Source organism: Dreissena polymorpha, chromosome 5 (assembly GCF_020536995.1).
Source record: "Dreissena polymorpha isolate Duluth1 chromosome 5, UMN_Dpol_1.0, whole genome shotgun sequence".
NCBI classification, from domain to species: domain Eukaryota; kingdom Metazoa; phylum Mollusca; class Bivalvia; order Myida; family Dreissenidae; genus Dreissena; species Dreissena polymorpha.
This window is the reverse complement of record NC_068359.1, coordinates 26,363,894-26,382,033: the sequence shown is the minus strand read 5'-3', so window position 1 is coordinate 26,382,033 and position 18,140 is coordinate 26,363,894. Positions and strand designations below refer to the sequence as shown.

Sequence of the window (18,140 nt, the reverse complement as noted above, 5' to 3'; positions counted from 1 at the left end):
CTAGAAATAAAGCTTGGTGTTATTTGTATGCCATTTTCTTTAATTGTACATCTTTGTTTGATTGCCAATCACTTTTCATTTCAGCTTATAAGCCAGAGAGTAAGGCCAGCTTTGACGTTATCAAAATATCAGAAGGCCAGACTGTGACTCTGCCCTGCGAGATAGACGGCAAACCTACACCTAACATCTACTGGAAGCGCGGCGGACTTGTGATGTCATCCGACAAATACCCCCGACAGCCCACTGGCAACCTTACCATTTTGGTAACCTCCATTTCTGGATAATTTTGATAATTGTTATTTTTGCCAAAGTATAATTTGACACATGTATAAGATATGTAAGATAACATTAAGATTTAATAGGTAACACATGTAGATGTTTCCCACCAATCACATAAACTATTTTGACTAAAAATGGTTGCCAGTCAACCATTACAAAGTCACTTGAGTAAATGAGTCATTAATTATCAACATGTTGTGTTAAAATTTGACAAATATATTTTGTGTGTAAATGCTTGTGGTAAACAGATATCTGTCACTTAAACTTTTATGCCATATTTTATTTAATTCATTGAGTTAAATAGTCCCACAAAAGGCTTGTTCAGTGAAAAATAAATTCACTAGTTTGATAAGATATGGTGAAAATACACTTATGTCAGATAGTATATTTATCCACGGATTCTAGATTACACGGATAAGAAACGGGACCGTTACGCCAAATATCTTGTTGTGTCTAAGTCACGTGACCGTGTCGTAACTATCGATCTTTTATCGAAGCGCCGAGGTTATAAATTTGATGTACCCACTCACGTATTTTGTTATATTATAGTTTCATTTCTAGGCCGATTTTGACAAATTATATATCATTAGAAAGCTTACGTAACGTAGTTTTCAGATATATCAATACATATTAAGTTTTTCTTCTGATTTCGGCAGCCCGGCGAGTTATAACTTTAACTTTTGCAAATAACATACCGTTTTGGAGTTTTAGAATCTAGATTTACGGTTGACATGTTCGTACTTTATACCAATTTGTAGCGTTTATATTTGGAGTTCAGTTTTAAAAATAACATCTTGCTTAGGAGAATAGAATTCTGTATACGATAGAAAAAAAAATTGTTTAAAAACGAAAGTAATTAAGGAATGAAGGCGGAAAAATGTAGCGCGCGTTCCTAACGCACTGAACTGATGCTACGGTCTTGGCGATTATGCTTTTGTTTAGATACCGGCCATTGAATTTCCTTTGCCATGATTATTATATTTTTTATGAAATATATTGAAATATTTTGTTCTAGAGACATATCCATAAAGCTAAGTATTAATGAAGCTTAATAAATTTACGATTTCAGCTCTTGATTATAACACAGAAAAGGTGTTAATTTTATGATGAAACAGCGTATACAAATGTATAGCGGACCCTCTTGATATTTTTCGGCTTTGCATACTTCAAATATAATGGGTGTCAAAACATTCATCGTTTGTTGTTTATTATCAAAAAGGTAATTATGTAAAATTATATGAAAGGTTATTAACCATAAATTATCAATTAATTAAAATTATTTAAAGATTCTTGAAAATCACGGTCAACTGTCTATGCATGTATATTGAAATATCTTTATAAGTTAACAGAGTTATAAATATATAGAATTCTAAATTAAAACTCTGTATTATTTGTATTTTTCGGAAAGATTATTTAACCCCGTTGTGGTCAAATGAGAATGCTGTTTTTAATTATGTTGTTCCGTACACTACCATACACTCTTTATAGGACTACGAAATGACAGAGTTTTTTTTACCGGTACCCGCTTAATACGATAAATGTTAAGTATTAGATTTTTTAAATGTTTAAAATGTACATGTATAGGTATTAAGCACTTATAATTATTGTGATTTAGCTGGCTGACATCTATACAGTATTTAGTTTATGGCAATCTGTATGGGCAGATGACTATAAATGTTTTCAATACGCTACATATCTTATAAACGCAAAATTGAGTATTTGGCATTACATTACTCCAAGAAATGACCACTAATACCACGAGAAGACATGGAGGTATCATAAAAAGTGTAATCTGACCAGACATTGCCACCTGTGGTTAGGGACCAATATACAAGTATAGGTCCCTGCTGTGGCGTATGACACCATAGTGTTATTTAGTATTGGTCGGCACAGTATCTGATCATAACGAGATAATTGGTTTGTGCTGGACACAGGGGCAATAAAACCACAGATCTATCAATAAACAAGATTATTGAGATATCTTTTTTGAACACCGCGATAAAAATGCTCAAACCTAAAAATAATTTATATATTTGAGTTGAAGACGATGTACTGTTGTTTAAGTCTGAATAAACTATCTGTCTGCCTGTCTAAATCCAAGCCGTCATCGTCCCGGTGAAAAAAAATCTGATTTTCAATAGTTGGACATGATGCCCTGATGTCAAAATACGAAATGACCCGCGTAACACGGACCGTGATTTTCAAGAATCTTTAATAAATTGATAATTTAAGGTAAATAACATTTCAAATAATTATACATAATTACCTTGTTGATAATAAACAGCAAACGATGAATGTTTTTGACACCCATTTTATTTCAAGTATGCATGCAAAGCCGAATAATATCGAGAGGGTCCGCTATATCATAAATTTTACACCCTTTCTGTGTTATAAACAAGAGCTGAAATCGTTAATTTATTAAGATTCATTTATAATAAGCTTTATTGATATGTTTCGTGAACAAAATACTACAATATATTCCATAAAAAATATAATAAGATGGCAAAAGAAATTCAATGGCCGGTTTCTAAACAAAAGCATAATCGCCAAGACCGTAGCATAAGTTCAGTGCGTTAGGAACGCGCGCTACATTTTCCCGCCTTCATTCCTTAATTACTTTCGTTTTTAAACAATTTTTTTTTCTATCCTATACAGAATTCTATTCTCCTAAGCAAGATGTAATTTTTTTAAACTGAACTCCAAATATAAACGCTACAAATTGGTATTAAGTACGAACATGTCAACCGTAAATCTAGATTCTAAAACTCCAAAACGGTATGATATTTGCAAAAGTTAAAGTTATAACTCGCCGGGCTGTCGAAATCAGAAGAAAAACTTAATATATATTGATATATCTGTTTACTACGTAACGTAAGCTATCTAATGATATATAATTTGTCAAAATCGGCCGAGAAATGAAACTATAATATAACAAAATACGTGAGTGGGTACATCAAAATGTATAACCTCGGCGCTTCACTGTACGCTAATCGTAAAAGATCGATAGCCACAACACGTTAAAACGCGCGGTGGTAAAACATAAAATGTGTATTTCTTGTGTTTAACTCGCTATAAATCCATTAATAACAACGGGAATATACTAAAAGTTATATTTTTTTGAAAGAGGAATTAATAAGCAACAAGATAACGTAAAAACCAAAAAAATCGGATGAATAGTTTTTGCATAAGATTGAATTTACTACAGTAAGGGTCAAATACTCGATTCATCTCCTGTCAATATACACTCCGTGATTTATCAACAAATACAGAAGCCTGGGGACCCTCAATTTGTGTACCTTCTATAATAATCAAAATAACTTGAATGCATGCAATGTAGCTCATTCTACCAATATTTCAGTCAAGATTTAACTACAGTGATCATCTGCATATTTATTTTGAGTTTCTAAGAAACACTGAGGTATTAAATATTTATGGATATTTGAGTATTATACAACAAATGTATTCATTTGGGCTTTTATTGCTTGGCTGTGAAAATGATATGCTCAACATACCCACATGGGTAATTTCACTGTCGGACAGGTAACAAGAGCACCGCCTTGCGGGTGCAGACCGCTCATCTATTTTCTTTTTAAAGGTGAAGGGACTCTCATTTTCAATCACAAAGGAGGGAGGAGTGGAGTGAAGAGGGGTGTATAGTGTGGGGTTGTGGACATTTATTACACTATCTTCCAAAAAAGCGAAAAAAAAAAAAAAAAAAAAAAAAAAAAAAAAAAATGGGGGGGGGGGGGTATAGTGTGAGGGTGTGGTGATAATTTGTGAGATGATCTTAAAAAAAAAAAAAAAAAAAAAAAATCAAAAAAAAAAAATTTGGGGGGGTGGGGTGGGGTGGGGGGGGTGGGGTGGGGGTATAGTGTGAGGGTGTGGTGGTCATTTGTGAGATGATCTTAAAAAAAAAAAAAAAAAAAAAAAATTAAAAAAAATTGGGGGGGGGAGGGGGGGAGGGGGGGAGGGGGGGGAGGGCACGGGGGATGGTTTGGGTGAAGTCTATAGTGGTATGTCAGGTAAGAGTAGTTTCATCAAAGTATCAATCAAATCTAATCATAAATAAAGAAGTTATGGCAATTTTAGCAAAATTTAATAATTTGACCTTGAGAGTCAAGGTCATTCAAAGGTCAAAGTAAAATTCAAGTTGCCAGGTACAGTAACCTCATGATAGCATGTAAGTATTTGAAGTTTGAAAGCAATAGCCTTGATACTTCGAGTGGATCGAAACACAAAATTTAACCATATATTAAAAGTTACTAAGTCAAAAAAGGGCCATAATTCCGTAACAATGACAACCAGAGTTATGCAACTTGTCCTTTTACTGTACCCTTATGATAGTTTGTGAGTGTTCCAAGTATGAAAGCAGTATCTATGATACTTTAGGGGTAAAGTGACCAAAACATAAATCTTAACCAAATTTTCAATTTTCTAAGTATAAAGGGCCCATAATTCCGTCCAAATGCCAGTATGAGTTACATAACTTTGCCTGCACCGTCCCCTTATGATAGTTCATAAATCTTGCAAGTATGAAAGCAATAGCTTTGATACTGTAGGAATAAAGTGGACCTAAACACAAAACTTAATCATATTTTCGATTTTCTAAGTATAAAAAGGGCACATAATTCTGTCAAAATGCCAGTCAGAGTTACATTACTTTGCCTGCACAGTCCCCTTATGATAGTTAGTAAGTGTTGCAAGTATGAAAGCAATAGCTTTGATGCTTAAGGAATAAAATGGACCTAAACACAAAACTTAACCAAAATTGTCAATTTTCTAAGTATAAAAAGGGCACATAATTCTGTCAAAATGCATGCCAGAGTTATCTAACTTTGCCTGCCCAGTCCCCTCATGATAGTTAGTAAGTGTACCAAGTTTGAATGCAATAGCATTGATACTTACTGAGAAAAGTGGAACTAAACGCAAAACTTAACCAAAATTTTCCATTTTTTAAGTATAAAAAGGGCACATAATTCTGTCAAAATGCACGCCAGAGTTATCTAACTTTGCCTGCCTAGTCCCCTCATGATAGTAAGTAAGTGTACCAAGTTTGAATGCAATAGCATTGATACTTTCTGAGAAAAGTGGACCTAAACGCAAAACTTAACCGGACGCCGACGCCAACGCCAACGCCAACGCCAACGCCAACGCCAACGCCGACGCCAAGGTGATGACAATAGCTCATAATTTTTTTTCAAAAAATAGATGAGCTAAAAATGGCTCATGTCTTGTCTACTTGTCTATGGACTTATACAATATAAGAAATAAATAATTAAAGGAAATTTAGAATAATAGTATTATTTTCCTATATATTATAAAGTTATGAAGTAAGACATAGTGTTCATATTATATATTTGTTAATATTTAATGCAGCAAAAATAAAGCGGGAAGACCAGGAATAAAACCTATAATGTATTTTAGACATCTTGCAATGACCTATGGACAAGTAATCTAAGTTGATGTTTTCACACCCCTGAAGTGGAGTGGCATGTGTAAATATATCTGTGTAAATATATTAATGTTTCGATCAATATTCAGAATGCCACACAAAATGATGCTGGGATATGGACGTGTTTTGCGGACAACAAGTACGGAAAGTTCAACTCATCCGGAGAGCTTATTGTTAGAGGTGATTAAATTGATAGTCTACAGTGTTAAAGTGTCATATTGAATAAATTGTTCTAAAGCATACATGTAAATATTAATTAACTGATAATTGCAGTATTTTTTATCCAATATTTACCAAGAATATCTACTAAAATGTGAAAAAGCCTTATTTTCAAATCCAATATCTTGTAGCATGGAAACAATCTTCTTAGTCAGGTTTTAATATTCTTTCTTGTCATAGTACTTGAATAAATGTTTCATTTCATTGGAATGTTAATTTCCAAGAAGATATGTTGCTGTGCACCTTAACGTCATTGGTTGGTAAATTGGTTGTTTGGATGCAAGTTTGGTAGCATAGATTGCCTAGTATTAAGAACAGTATCGATTTCTTAGCTCATCTTTTCAAACACTGAGTTCAAACACAGTCAAACTCAACTCAGCTAATCATTGCAATCTCACAAATTCATTGTCAAACAGTCAAACTCACTACCCACAAATTCATTGTCAAACATTCAAACTCACTACTCAAAAATCAATTTCTGAATGTCAAGTTCATCATGATGTTAAAACTCATATAAAAAATTACTATACTTAAGTAAATTCTTGATAATAATACCATGTCTTCCAATTATCTGTAAGGTTTGTTATTGATGTTTTACTGCCGATAGTCTTGTAATTATTTTGCAAATACCTGTATGACTTTCAACTGCAGCCATTAATGGGAATAAAGGGAGTAAATATCCAAGGGAGGTCTCCTAGTGTTTTTATGCCTCGGATTGAATGATCAGGGGTATATTGTTTTTGGCCTGTCTGTCATTGTATGTGTCTATGTGTGTGTCCCAAAACTTTAACCTTGGTCATAACTTTTGCAATATTGATGATAGCAACTTGATATTTGGCATGCATGTGTATCTCATGGAGCTGCACATTTTGAGTGGTGAAAGGTCAATGTCAAGGTCATTCTTCAAGGTCAAAGTTCAAACAAATCAAAGCGGCGCATTAAAGGCATTGTGTTTCTGACAAACACATCTCTTGTTTGTATTGTTGCAGAATATGATAAGTACAAATCTTAAAACTACTTCAGAGAAAACAGTGATAACACTGTCACCACAACCCTTGTCGCAGCAGATGACATTTGGAAAGCCATTAGTGTACACGTGCGGGGCAAAAACGGATCCAAATGAGATAAAAAACCTAAGAATATCATGGCTGAAAGATGGGAACCCCATCAAGTTCAACTCGCGGTTGAAAATGTTTGAGAACTATGGACTGAGGATAGAGAGTACAACAGCGGAGGACACAGGAAACTATACATGTTTGGCCACCAATGGGCTGGACTCTGATCAGAAAAGTGCCTCTGTAGAAATAAGAGGTACGTACAAGCAGGCCTTTAAAGTGCCTCTGTGGAAATAAGAGGTACGTACAAGCAGGCCTTTAAAGTGCCTCAGTAGAAATAAGAGGTACGTACAAGCAGCCTTTGAAGTGCCTCTGTAGAAATAGGAGGTATGAACAAGCAGCCTTTAAAGTGCCTCTGTAGAAATAAGAGGTACGTACAAGCAGCCTTTAAAGTGCCTCTGTAGATAAAAGAGGTACGTACAAGCAGCCTTTAAAGTGCCTCTGTGGAAATACGAGGTACGAACAAGCAGCCTTTATATGAACACTTGCAGAATATGACCTACACTAGTTAAATTAGGAGTATCAGCAGTTTACTTTAAATATTAAAAAAAAACGACTGGAAATATTAATGATAAAACTAAAATTCATTTTGAAGTATTGAAAAAATCTCCCATTTCAAAAGATTATTTTAAGATCTTAACACAGAATTGTCAGCCATAACTCTTGTTTAAGGGCTTCAATGTAGACAGTAGATTCCACTTAATTGAATATCAGATAATTGAATAATCCGTTTAATTGAATAGAAATTCCGTTTAATTGAATAGAAATTGAAAACAACAAAAACATTTCTTTTTTTATTTACAATGCTTATACTAAAACATAAGATTCAACGGATAATGATTATCTTAGACACTGACAGATTCCAGGGTCATAAAGCAATGTCCACAATTTGTTTATTTTATGTAAATTTACACTTCATTGTTATTCCATTATGTTAGTTTAAAGTACATGTTAATGTGGCATTGTCAAAGTAAGGTTATTCCAGAATATTAAATACCTTTTACTTACTAATAATAAAAGTTATTATTTTAATTCATGAACAAATTGGAAATAATTAAATGAAAATGTGTTTATTTGAATTTAAAGTTGTTGTTTTTTCTCAATTGCATAGAAAGCCTGGTTTATTGAAACACTATTGAGTCCGTTTCCTGTATAGAACAAGTACTTGATTTGTATTTGTGTATTTCTTCAATCTTTCAGCGCCCCCAGATCCTCCGAGGAATGTCAAGGTCGAAGAATGCCTGCCCAGAAAGGCCAGAATATCATGGACACCTGGCAAAGATAATCTGCGACCAATCACAAAGTTCTACGTAGAGTACAACCACTCATATGCGCCCAATCAATGGACACAGGCTGTTACAGTTCAAGATAATAAAAAAGAAGCAGAAGTACTACTGTCGCCCTACACTAACTATACATTCAGGTTTGTGAATGGTCAAAATTGATTTTTTAGCACCACTTGCCAGAGGCCAGCGGGGCTTATGTCATGGTCCTGTGTCCGTCGTGCGTGCGTTAACTTTTCCTTTAAACAGCTTCTTCTCCTAAACTTCTGGTCCAATTCTGATGAAATTTCTCAGGAATGTTCCTGGGGTGAACCTCTTTCAAATGTGTTCAAATTATGCCCCTGGTGTCAAATTTGACCCTGCCCCGGGGGTCACAAAATTGAAAATTTGCTTATATAAGGCCTATTTTGTGAAAACTGTACAAATCTTCTTGTCCATAACCATTGGGCCTAGGGCTACCAAATTTGGTATGTAAAGGCATCTTATAGTCCTCTACCAAGTTTGTTCAAACTATGCCCCTGGGTCAAGTTTGACCCTGCCCCAAGGGTCACAAAATTGAACATATGCTTATATAAGGCCTTTTTTGTGAAAACTTTAAAAACTTCTTGTCCATAACTATATGGTATAGGGCTACCAAATTTGGTATGTAGTGACATGTAATAGTTCTCTTCTTAGTTTGTTCCAATTATGCCCCTGGGGTCAAATTTGAAACTGCCCCGGGGGTCACAAAAGTGAATATATGCTTATAAAGGGATTATTTTGTGAAAGTTTTAAAAGTCTTCTTGTCCATAACCATTGGGCCCAGGGCTACCAAATTTGGTATGTAGTGACATCTTATAGTCGTCTACCAAGTTTGTTCAAATTATGCCCCTGGGGTCAAATTTGACCCTGCCCGAGGTTCACAGAACTGAACATATGCTTATATGGGGCCTATTGTGGGAAAACTTTAAAAATCTTTCTGTCCATAATCGTGTGGCATAGGGCTAGCCTACCAAGTTTGGTATGTAGTGACATGTAATAGTTCTCTTCTTAGTTTGTTCAAATTATGCCCCTGAGGTCAAATTTGACCCTGCCCCGGGGGGTCACAAAATTGAACATATCCTTATAAAAGGCCTATTTTGTGAAAACTTAAAAAGCTTCTTGTCCATAACCATCGGGCCATGGGCTATCAAATTTGGTATGTAGTGACATCTAATAGTCCTCTACCAACTTTGTTCAAATTTTATCCCGCAGGGTCAAATTTGACCCTGCCTCGGTGGTCACAAAATTGAACATATGCTTATATAAGGCGTATTTTGTGAAAACTTTTTGTTCATAACCATCGGGCCTAGGGCTATCAAATTTGGTATGTAGTGACATCTAATAGTCCTCTACCAAATTTGTTCAAATTTTATCCCTGGGGTCAAATTTTACCCTGCCCCGGGGGTCACAAAATTGAACATATGCTTATATAATGCCTATTTTGTGAAAACTTAAAAAAAATTATTGTCCATAACCATTAGGCCTAGGGCTACACAATTTGTTATGTAGTGACATTGTATAGTCCTCTACTTACCGTAATTACTCTATATTTTTGGACACTTAAAAATAATAAAAAATTTCCGAAAACTTAGATACGAAAAACATGAACAAAATACAGATGTCCGAAAACTTAGAGTCGAAAATTGAAGTGTCCGAATATAGCGTAAATGAATCTACAACTACCGGTAATAGCACACGCTTGTAAAATACCATGTCGTATAGTATAAATTACAGTTATATATGATTGCACTGCATTTTAAATAATTTTAAATGCTTAATTTATTTGACAGAAAATAATATATATTTTTTATAAACAACTTGTAGCAAGTTGTGTTATAGATAATTGGTCAGTTACCACATTTTAACTAATTCTTTTGACCTGTTAATTCTGTTCAGCTCAATTCAACAGTGAAAAATGCCCATAATATCACTTTAAGTATTTGTCACAGTTATTTTACTGAGAAGGGGTAGTACCATTGCGGTAGATAATTAAACTGTTAATTGGCACTTTCCCTGGTTATTGTCATAACACTAATGCTATTGGGCGAAACCATTGTTTAATAACGGTTTACAAGGTTATTTGCACAATAACGCAAATGCAATGGTCTGTTGCCCTCAGGCATGCACCTGCCATGTTTTATGATGTTAATCTGGTTGTAAAACCCCATGATCGAAGTGTCATAAGATATCGAAAACAGGACCGAAATTTGGTAAAATAGAGCCGTAAAATATACTGTCCGAAAACTTAGAGACATTAATTATGGACGAAAACTCGTGTGTCCGAAAATTAAGAGTCACGAAAAATAATTATTTTTGCTAAAAAAAGGGGTGTCCCAAAACTTAGGTATCCGAAAACATAGAGTTATTACGGTAGTTTGTTCAAATTATGCCCCAGAGGTCAAATTTGACCCTGACAAAATCGATTATATGCTTATATAGTGCCTATGTTGTGAAAACTTTAAAAATCTTCCTGTCCTTAACCATAAGGCCTAGGGCTACCAAATTTGGTACGTAGTGACATCTAATAAACCTCTACCAAATTTGTTCAAATAATGTCTCTGAGGTCAACTTTGACCCTGCCCGGGGGGGTCACAGAATTGAATAAACGCTTATAAAGTGCCTATTTTGTGAAATCTTTAAAAACCTTCTTGTCGAAAAACCATTCGGACTATGGCTACCAAATTTGGTATGCAGTAACATCTTATAGTCTTAAGTCTAGGACCTAGGGCTACCACATTTTGTATATATTATATATATATAGTAGTCCTCTATAAAGTTTGCTCAAATTACATGTATGCCCCTGGGGTTAAATTTGACCCAGCCCAGGGGGTCACAAAAGTGTACATGTGCTTAAATAGGGCCTATATTTAAGTACCGGTATTTGCACATGCCGAGAATATTTGTTTTAGCCTTTTTTTCAGCAGTGGAGCGATACAGGGCCATCATGGCCCTCTTGTTTCAAAAAAGCCACTTTAAGATTTTTCTGTAGACAAGAAACACAGTAATAGTTGTTTAACAGGTCAATAAACCACACATAAAATATGAGACTATAATATATAAGCAACAATGAAGACATGATCAATTTACTTGATTTATCAGCACAAGCAATTATTGTAATGCAGAGTGGTAGGACAAACTAGTTTAAGCCTGTGCATTGAAGCTTGATGATATTGAGACCTTGGGCTTATAAAGTCTTGATTCTGTTTCCTGGGAAGAACCAGTATAATTATTGTGTGTTTGCAATATCTTCAGGCGGCCTGTTGTGAGGCAAACACCATATCAGCTAAGCAATTGGGAATTATTTTTTCTTATTTGATATGAATAAATAAATTTGATGGGGTAGTATCATCAAATGATAAATCAGAGTACCGGTAGGCCATTAACATTCGATCAATGGATTTGGGAAACAATTTTGTTGGCCATAAACACCCCGTCATAGCCTCAAAGCATTACTTTACCCATGTATGCCTAGCGTCTAGAAAAAAGGCCTTGGCAAACTGTGTAGACCCAGATGATACGCCGCATGATGCCGCGTCTCATCAGGGTCTGCGCTGTTTGCTTAAAGGAATTTTTCAGTAAGAAATATTCTAAATATAGAAATAAATATACTAGACATCCCTAATTTTGGAAATAAATTGATCCAATTTAGAAGGATGGGAGAGTCCACTAGGCATAGATGGATTAAATATCACAAACATCACCATGTACTCTTTGGCAAGTCACAAACAACATACATGACATTGTTCTGTTTTATATAAACTAGTTTAACATGTGATGTCAGAGCAGGATTGGATAAAATTAGACAATTCTTAAAATATGATTGAAATGTAAGTATGTAGTCGATTTCTCATCTATTGCCCTCTGAAGACTCATTAGTTGAGTAATGGATATAGTGCGAGACCCTGGGCTCTGTAGAGCATGGCGTGAAGTGCCTTGAACAATGTACCTTGGTTTAAAGGGGCCTTTTCACATTTTAGTGAATTGAAAAAATTGAAAAAAGTTGTTTCAGAAACACAAATGTTTGTTTTAGTTATGATATTTGTGAGGAAACTGCAATACTGAAAATTTACCATGCTCTAAAATAGCCATTATATGCATCTTTTGATGATTTAAAAACCTGAATATTATAAAGCATTGCAACAGGAAACGATTCAATAATTTGGAGAGTTCTGTTGTTGTCATTATATTTTGTAAAATTTCGAGGATTGCTTATATATAATATAAAATACATCGTTCATTGTATGAGGACAGATGGTCGAGTGGTCTAAATAGTAGACTTTTACTCCAGGACCCCAGGGGTCAGTGGTTCGAGCCCTGCTGAGGGTTACTTGTTTTTCTCTTTTAATTTTATTTTTGATTTTTTACTGGAGCTTTTTAGCCGGATTTTTTTCGAAAAAATCTCGGCTTATAGATTGATGTTGTCGGGCGGGCGGGGGGGCGGGCGGGCGGGGTGGCGGCGTGCTCGAAAATGTTAAAGTTCTTATTTCATGGTATAACTTTGGTATGCTTGGACCTAGAGTCTTCAAACTTGACATGAAGGTTGGCCAGGATTAACAGATGACCACTGGTCATTTCAAGGTCATTCATTTGAAGGTCAAGGTCACTGTGACCTTCAATATAAAAAATGTTAAAGTTCTTATAACTTTGGTATGCTTGGACCTAGAGTCTTGAAACTTGACATGAAGGTTGGCCATAACTAGTTAGTAACCACTGGTCATTTCAAGGTCATTCATTTGAAGGTCAAGGTCACTGTGACCTTGAATGTAAAAATGTTAAAGTTCTTATTTCATGGTATAACTTTGGTATGCTTGGACCTAGAGTCTTCAAACTTGACATGAAGGTTGGCCAGGATTAACAGATGACCACTGGTCATTTCAAGGTCATTCATTTGAAGGTGAAGGTCACTGTGACCTTCAATATAAAAATGTTAAAGTTGTTATAACTTTGGTATGCTTGGACCTAGAGTCTTGAAACTTGACATGAAGGTTGGCCAGAACTAGTAAGTAACCACTGGACATTTCAAGGTCATTCATTTGAAGGTCAAGGTCACTGTGACCTTGAATGTAAAAATGTTAAAGTTGTTATAACTTTGGTATGCTTGGACCTAGAGTCTTGAAACTTGACATGAAGGTTGGCCAGAACTAGTAAGTAACCACTGGACATTTCAAGGTCATTCATTTGAAGGTCAAGGTCACTGTGACCTTGAATGTAAAAATGTTAAAGTTCTTATTTCATGTTATAACTTTGGTATGCTTGTACCTAGAGTCTTCAAACTTGAAATAAAGATTGGCCAGTACTAGAAGATGACCACTGGTCATTTCAATGTCATTCATTTGAAGGTCAAGGTCATTCAAGCTTGGATCATATTTATGTGTCCAATCTATCTGCTAGAACTGGTGTGATAGAAACCTTTTGGAGTGATCATAAGGCTGTCTGGATTTCTGTGTAGGTATGTGAAAGCAAAACAATAAATAGTATTATTTCATCTAAGTTTATTTTCTTACATTTGATAATGAAATTGATGGAAACTTCAAACAATATCTTACTAATTTGCTAATAAAAAAATTGAGATCAAACTTTCCTAATTGTCAATTCAAGTTCATATTTGTGACCTTAAATGTTATTGTTGTTCATGTATATGCATGCATTCAAAACATAACACAAGGTTTGCTCATGACTTGAAAAGTACTTACATTTCATTTTGACCTTTGAACAATATTTCAGTAATTTAAGTATTGCATTGACAAAAACACGAAAGGTACTTTCCTGTCATTTAAATAAAAAATCCGGCTTCAATGCGGTCATCTCCGACCGCGGAACTCTTGTTAGATCCAATGTTTACGTTTATCAATATAAAGCATTAAATGACAAACTTCAAAACATGCCAAAATCTGTGAAATGGCCCCTTTAATGTCTCATGCAAAAGACAGGTAGTAAGTTAGGGTTCTTTGGGGGATTGGACCTGTTACCCTTGAGTTTTGGCATCAAAATTTTAACACTAGACTAGATTTTGCTATTGAAATTTTTGCAAGAAGAAGCTGTGCTTATATTTTGTGTTTGAAAGAGTGATAGCAGAGAATCAGCTGTGATAGCTAATATTTCATGTTTGATAGAGTGATAACAGAGAACCAGCTGTGCTAGCTAATATTTTGTGTTTTATAGAGTGATAACAGAGAACCAGCTGTTCTAACATTTTGTGTTTGATAGTGATAACAGAGAACCAGCTTTGCTAGCTAATATTTTGTGTTTGATAGAGTGATAGCAGAGAACCAGCTGTGGTAGCTAATATTTTGTGTTTGATAGAGTGATAGCAGAGAACCAGCTCTGCTTGCTAATATTTTGTGTTTGATAGAGTGATAGCAGAGAAGCAGCTGTGCTAGCTAATATTTTGTGTTTGATAAAGTGATAGCAGAGAACCAGCTGTGCTAGCTCATGTTTTGTGTTTGATAGAGTGATAGCAGAGAACCAGCTCTGCTAGCTAATATTTTTGTGTTTGAGTGATAGCAGAGAACCAGCTGTGCTAGCTAATATTTTGTGTTTGATAGAGTGATAGCAGAGAACCAGCTGTGCTAGCTAATATTTTGAGTTTGATAGAGTGATAGCAGAGAACCAGCTGTGCTAGCTAATATTTTGTGTTTGATAGAGTGATAGCAGAGAACCAGCTGTGCTAGCTAATATTTTGTGTTTGACAGACTGATAGCAGAGAACCAGCTGTGCTAGCTCATGTTTTGTGTTTGACAGAGTGATAGCAGAGAACCAGCTGTGCTAGCTCATGTTTTGTGTTTGATAAGAGTGATAGCAGAGAACCAGCTCTGCTAGCTAATATTTTGTGTTTGATAGAGTGATAGCAGAGAATCAGCTGTGCTAGCTAATATTTTGTGTTTGATAGAGTGATAGCAGAGAACCAGCTGTGCTAGCTAATATTTTGTGTTTGATAGAGTGATAGCAGAGAACCAGCTGCGCTATCTAATATTTTGTGTTTGATAGAGTGATAGCAGAGAACCAGCTCTGCTAGCTAATATTTTGTGTTTGATAGAGTGATAGCAGGAAACCAGCTGTGCTATCTAATATTTTGTGTTTGATAGAGTGATAGCAGAAAACCAGCTGTGCTAGCTCATGTTTTGTGTGTTGATAAGAGTGATAGCAGAGAACCAGCTGTTCTAACATTTTGTGTTTGATAGAGTGATAGCAGAGAACCAGCTGTTTTAACATTTTGTGTTTGATAGAGTGAGCAGAGAACCAGCTGTGCTATCTAATATTTTGTGTTTGATAGAGTGATAGCAGAGAACCAGCTGGGGAAAAGTCTACCAAGTGAGAGGAGCATGACAGGATGTGAGACCAAACCAGACACGCCTGATCACCACCCCTTCAACGTGCGTACAGACCGCAGTGAGCCGGGCTGGCTTATCATCAATTGGGATGTAAGTTTGAAATTTTCAATTTCACTGCTCTGTGTTCCTTTTCAGAGCTCTGTGTTCAATTTCAGTGCACTGTGTTCAATGTCAGTGCTCTGTGTTTAATTTCAGTGTCATGAGCATATTTTAAACTGTTTCTTCATTTCACAGGCTGAATAAACCTTGAATAAAAAATAAATTTGCAGGGCCTGTTTCTGATACAAATCGCACAAACCAAAATACAAAGCATTGCATTGAAATTTGTTGATAAATGATTACTTTGTGAGTATTAATTGATTTTTTTTTCTCGACATAAGATCAAGTAAGTGCTCTAGCAGTCATGAGGTGTATATTTCATTTCCACCTAATGCTACAAAAAAAGAGCAGAATTTAATATTAATGTGTTACAAATGAAATAGTTTTCACTGAAAAACTTATGGAATATTACACTAGTTGTTTGTTTCTAGCTCATGTCTCAGTCGAGTGGCCTTGTTATGCCATATTACAATAGAGGGGCAACCTGGAATGTGATCTCAAATAGTGCAAGCCATGAAACTGAGACATACTATTGGAACACATGCTATTCTGTTTATTTTATACATTCATATAACAAGAAATTTGATAATTTGTTTATGTGGATTATTTTTTGTAGATTATGGAACAGAAAATAATTGAAAAAGACCTGATTTTCTTTTTTTTCTCTGTGCTGTTTATTTACTATGGTATTTGTCATTTAAGAAATTGGGTGAATATCGTAATATTGAAGAAAATACATTTGAATTAACAGAGACTTTATGAAATTTCATAAGCAAAAAAAGCTTATTTAAGTTGATCGAAACATTGCATCACATGCATCAAATTTTGACGCACATTTTTACAGAGGATGACAGAGATTGAGCACAATGGAGACAAGTTCAAGTATGTTTTGACCGTGAAGCACAACGGAGTCAAAAACGTGACCGAGATTCTGGACTGGAAGCAAAATCAGCTCCGTGTCTACTCAGGAAAGTTTTATGAGCCGTACGAGATTTACGTTGAGGCAGAAAACAGCAAAGGGAAGTTCAGTGAACCTGCTGTAATACATCTTGGGTACTCAGGAGAGGCAGGTGGGTTATGTTTTATTAGTTTAAACCTATATATTTAAGCTCGATTGCATTGACATTCTGAGGCTTATTTTAATGCTATTGAGTGCATTTCCTGGGTAGAACCATTACTTAGTGTCCATGGGAGATCTAAAGAAGGCTCCCACATTCGGAATCAAACCTGTGACCTCCCGGTTGCTAAGTGGATACCAAATCCACAATTCCACTGCAACCACAGGTGAATTAATTGAATTTGTGGTTTATGATGTTAGATTTGATCAGTCGAGATGATTAAGCTTCGGTCCTGGATTGATTAGGTTTGAACAATATAGTTCTCAGTTTGATTTCAAGCCTTCAAGTGAGCCTAGAACACAGGCTACACCAAAACCAACACCACAGGCTACAAAACATCCTACACCACAGCCAACATCAAAGTCTTCACCAAAACATACATCAAAGCTACAGTTAGCAGACCACGGTAGACACACACTCTCTCGGAGCCGCGGACGCCTTCTTGATCTCCACCACGCTCAATTCAGAAAACAACGAACGTGCAATCATAAAAACACATTCACTGCACACAAGTAGTCTGAAACTTACATTTAAGATAAAAAAATAGCATATGGAACCTGTACAGGTGATACTATTGACAAAAATGAAAGAATGGCAAAGCCGCAAACAGGGGCTTCAAAATCAAGTTTTTACCATGTACGAAAGTGGCTGGGGACGAGTCAAACATAATGATAGCCTGCTTATGGAATGATATTTTCACACGCAAAACAAAGCACAACCCATCAAACCATGAATAAATACCTCGTTACCAGGTGGTTTTCGCGCAATAATTCACAGCGTGACCCTACTAGCAATTCCAGCTTAAAAAGAACCCAAAATACAATATGCCTACTGTGTTTGTCCTTCCTGAGTAACAAAGAACACAACAACAACATGAGGTCATGACCCCACAGTTTCGCATTTGAAAATGGTCATACATTTATTCTAATGATTTTGTGCAATTTGGGGGTACAGTAAGACCTTAGCTGAAATAATTCGCGTTCAGAATAAATCTGCCAAAGCAAAAATCATCAAAAGACTATATGGCGGCAATTTATATTGACTAAGTAAGACCTGTTACCCTCAAATTTGACATTGAAACCTACCCTTTCCCAATATTTCACTTTTTGACCGGGGCCAATTCGCATATTTCTGCTTCCTACTGTGTACTGCTACCTTAAGGACACCAATTATTCTTTTTCATTACTGCAAAAGCATCTTTTTCTAGTATTTTAGACTATTCC

General features: G+C 35.5%; 1 protein-coding gene and 2 long non-coding RNA genes across 5 annotated transcripts in view; 2 read left to right on the top strand and 1 right to left on the bottom strand.

Moving 5' to 3' along the window:
- LOC127830991 (neuroglian-like) overlaps positions 1-18,140 on the top strand; it is a 135,760-nt gene that overhangs the window by 93,154 nt on the left and 24,466 nt on the right. For all 3 annotated transcript variants that reach the window (XM_052355957.1, XM_052355956.1, XM_052355958.1), the window contains exons 11-16: positions 85-263; positions 5,821-5,911; positions 6,974-7,261; positions 8,266-8,488; positions 15,643-15,790; positions 16,644-16,869. In XM_052355957.1, coding sequence (XP_052211917.1) covers positions 85-263; positions 5,821-5,911; positions 6,974-7,261; positions 8,266-8,488; positions 15,643-15,790; positions 16,644-16,869 — 1,155 coding nt within the window. The remainder of the gene's footprint in view (positions 1-84; positions 264-5,820; positions 5,912-6,973; positions 7,262-8,265; positions 8,489-15,642; positions 15,791-16,643; positions 16,870-18,140) is intronic.
- Positions 1-18,140, bottom strand: part of LOC127831000 (uncharacterized) — a 35,022-nt gene that overhangs the window by 12,756 nt on the left and 4,126 nt on the right. The gene's annotated exons all lie outside the window — the stretch shown is intronic.
- Positions 12,839-13,949, top strand: LOC127831001 (uncharacterized). The gene is made up of 2 exons (XR_008026350.1): positions 12,839-13,414; positions 13,819-13,949. It is a non-coding gene; the product is annotated as an uncharacterized LOC127831001 (long non-coding RNA).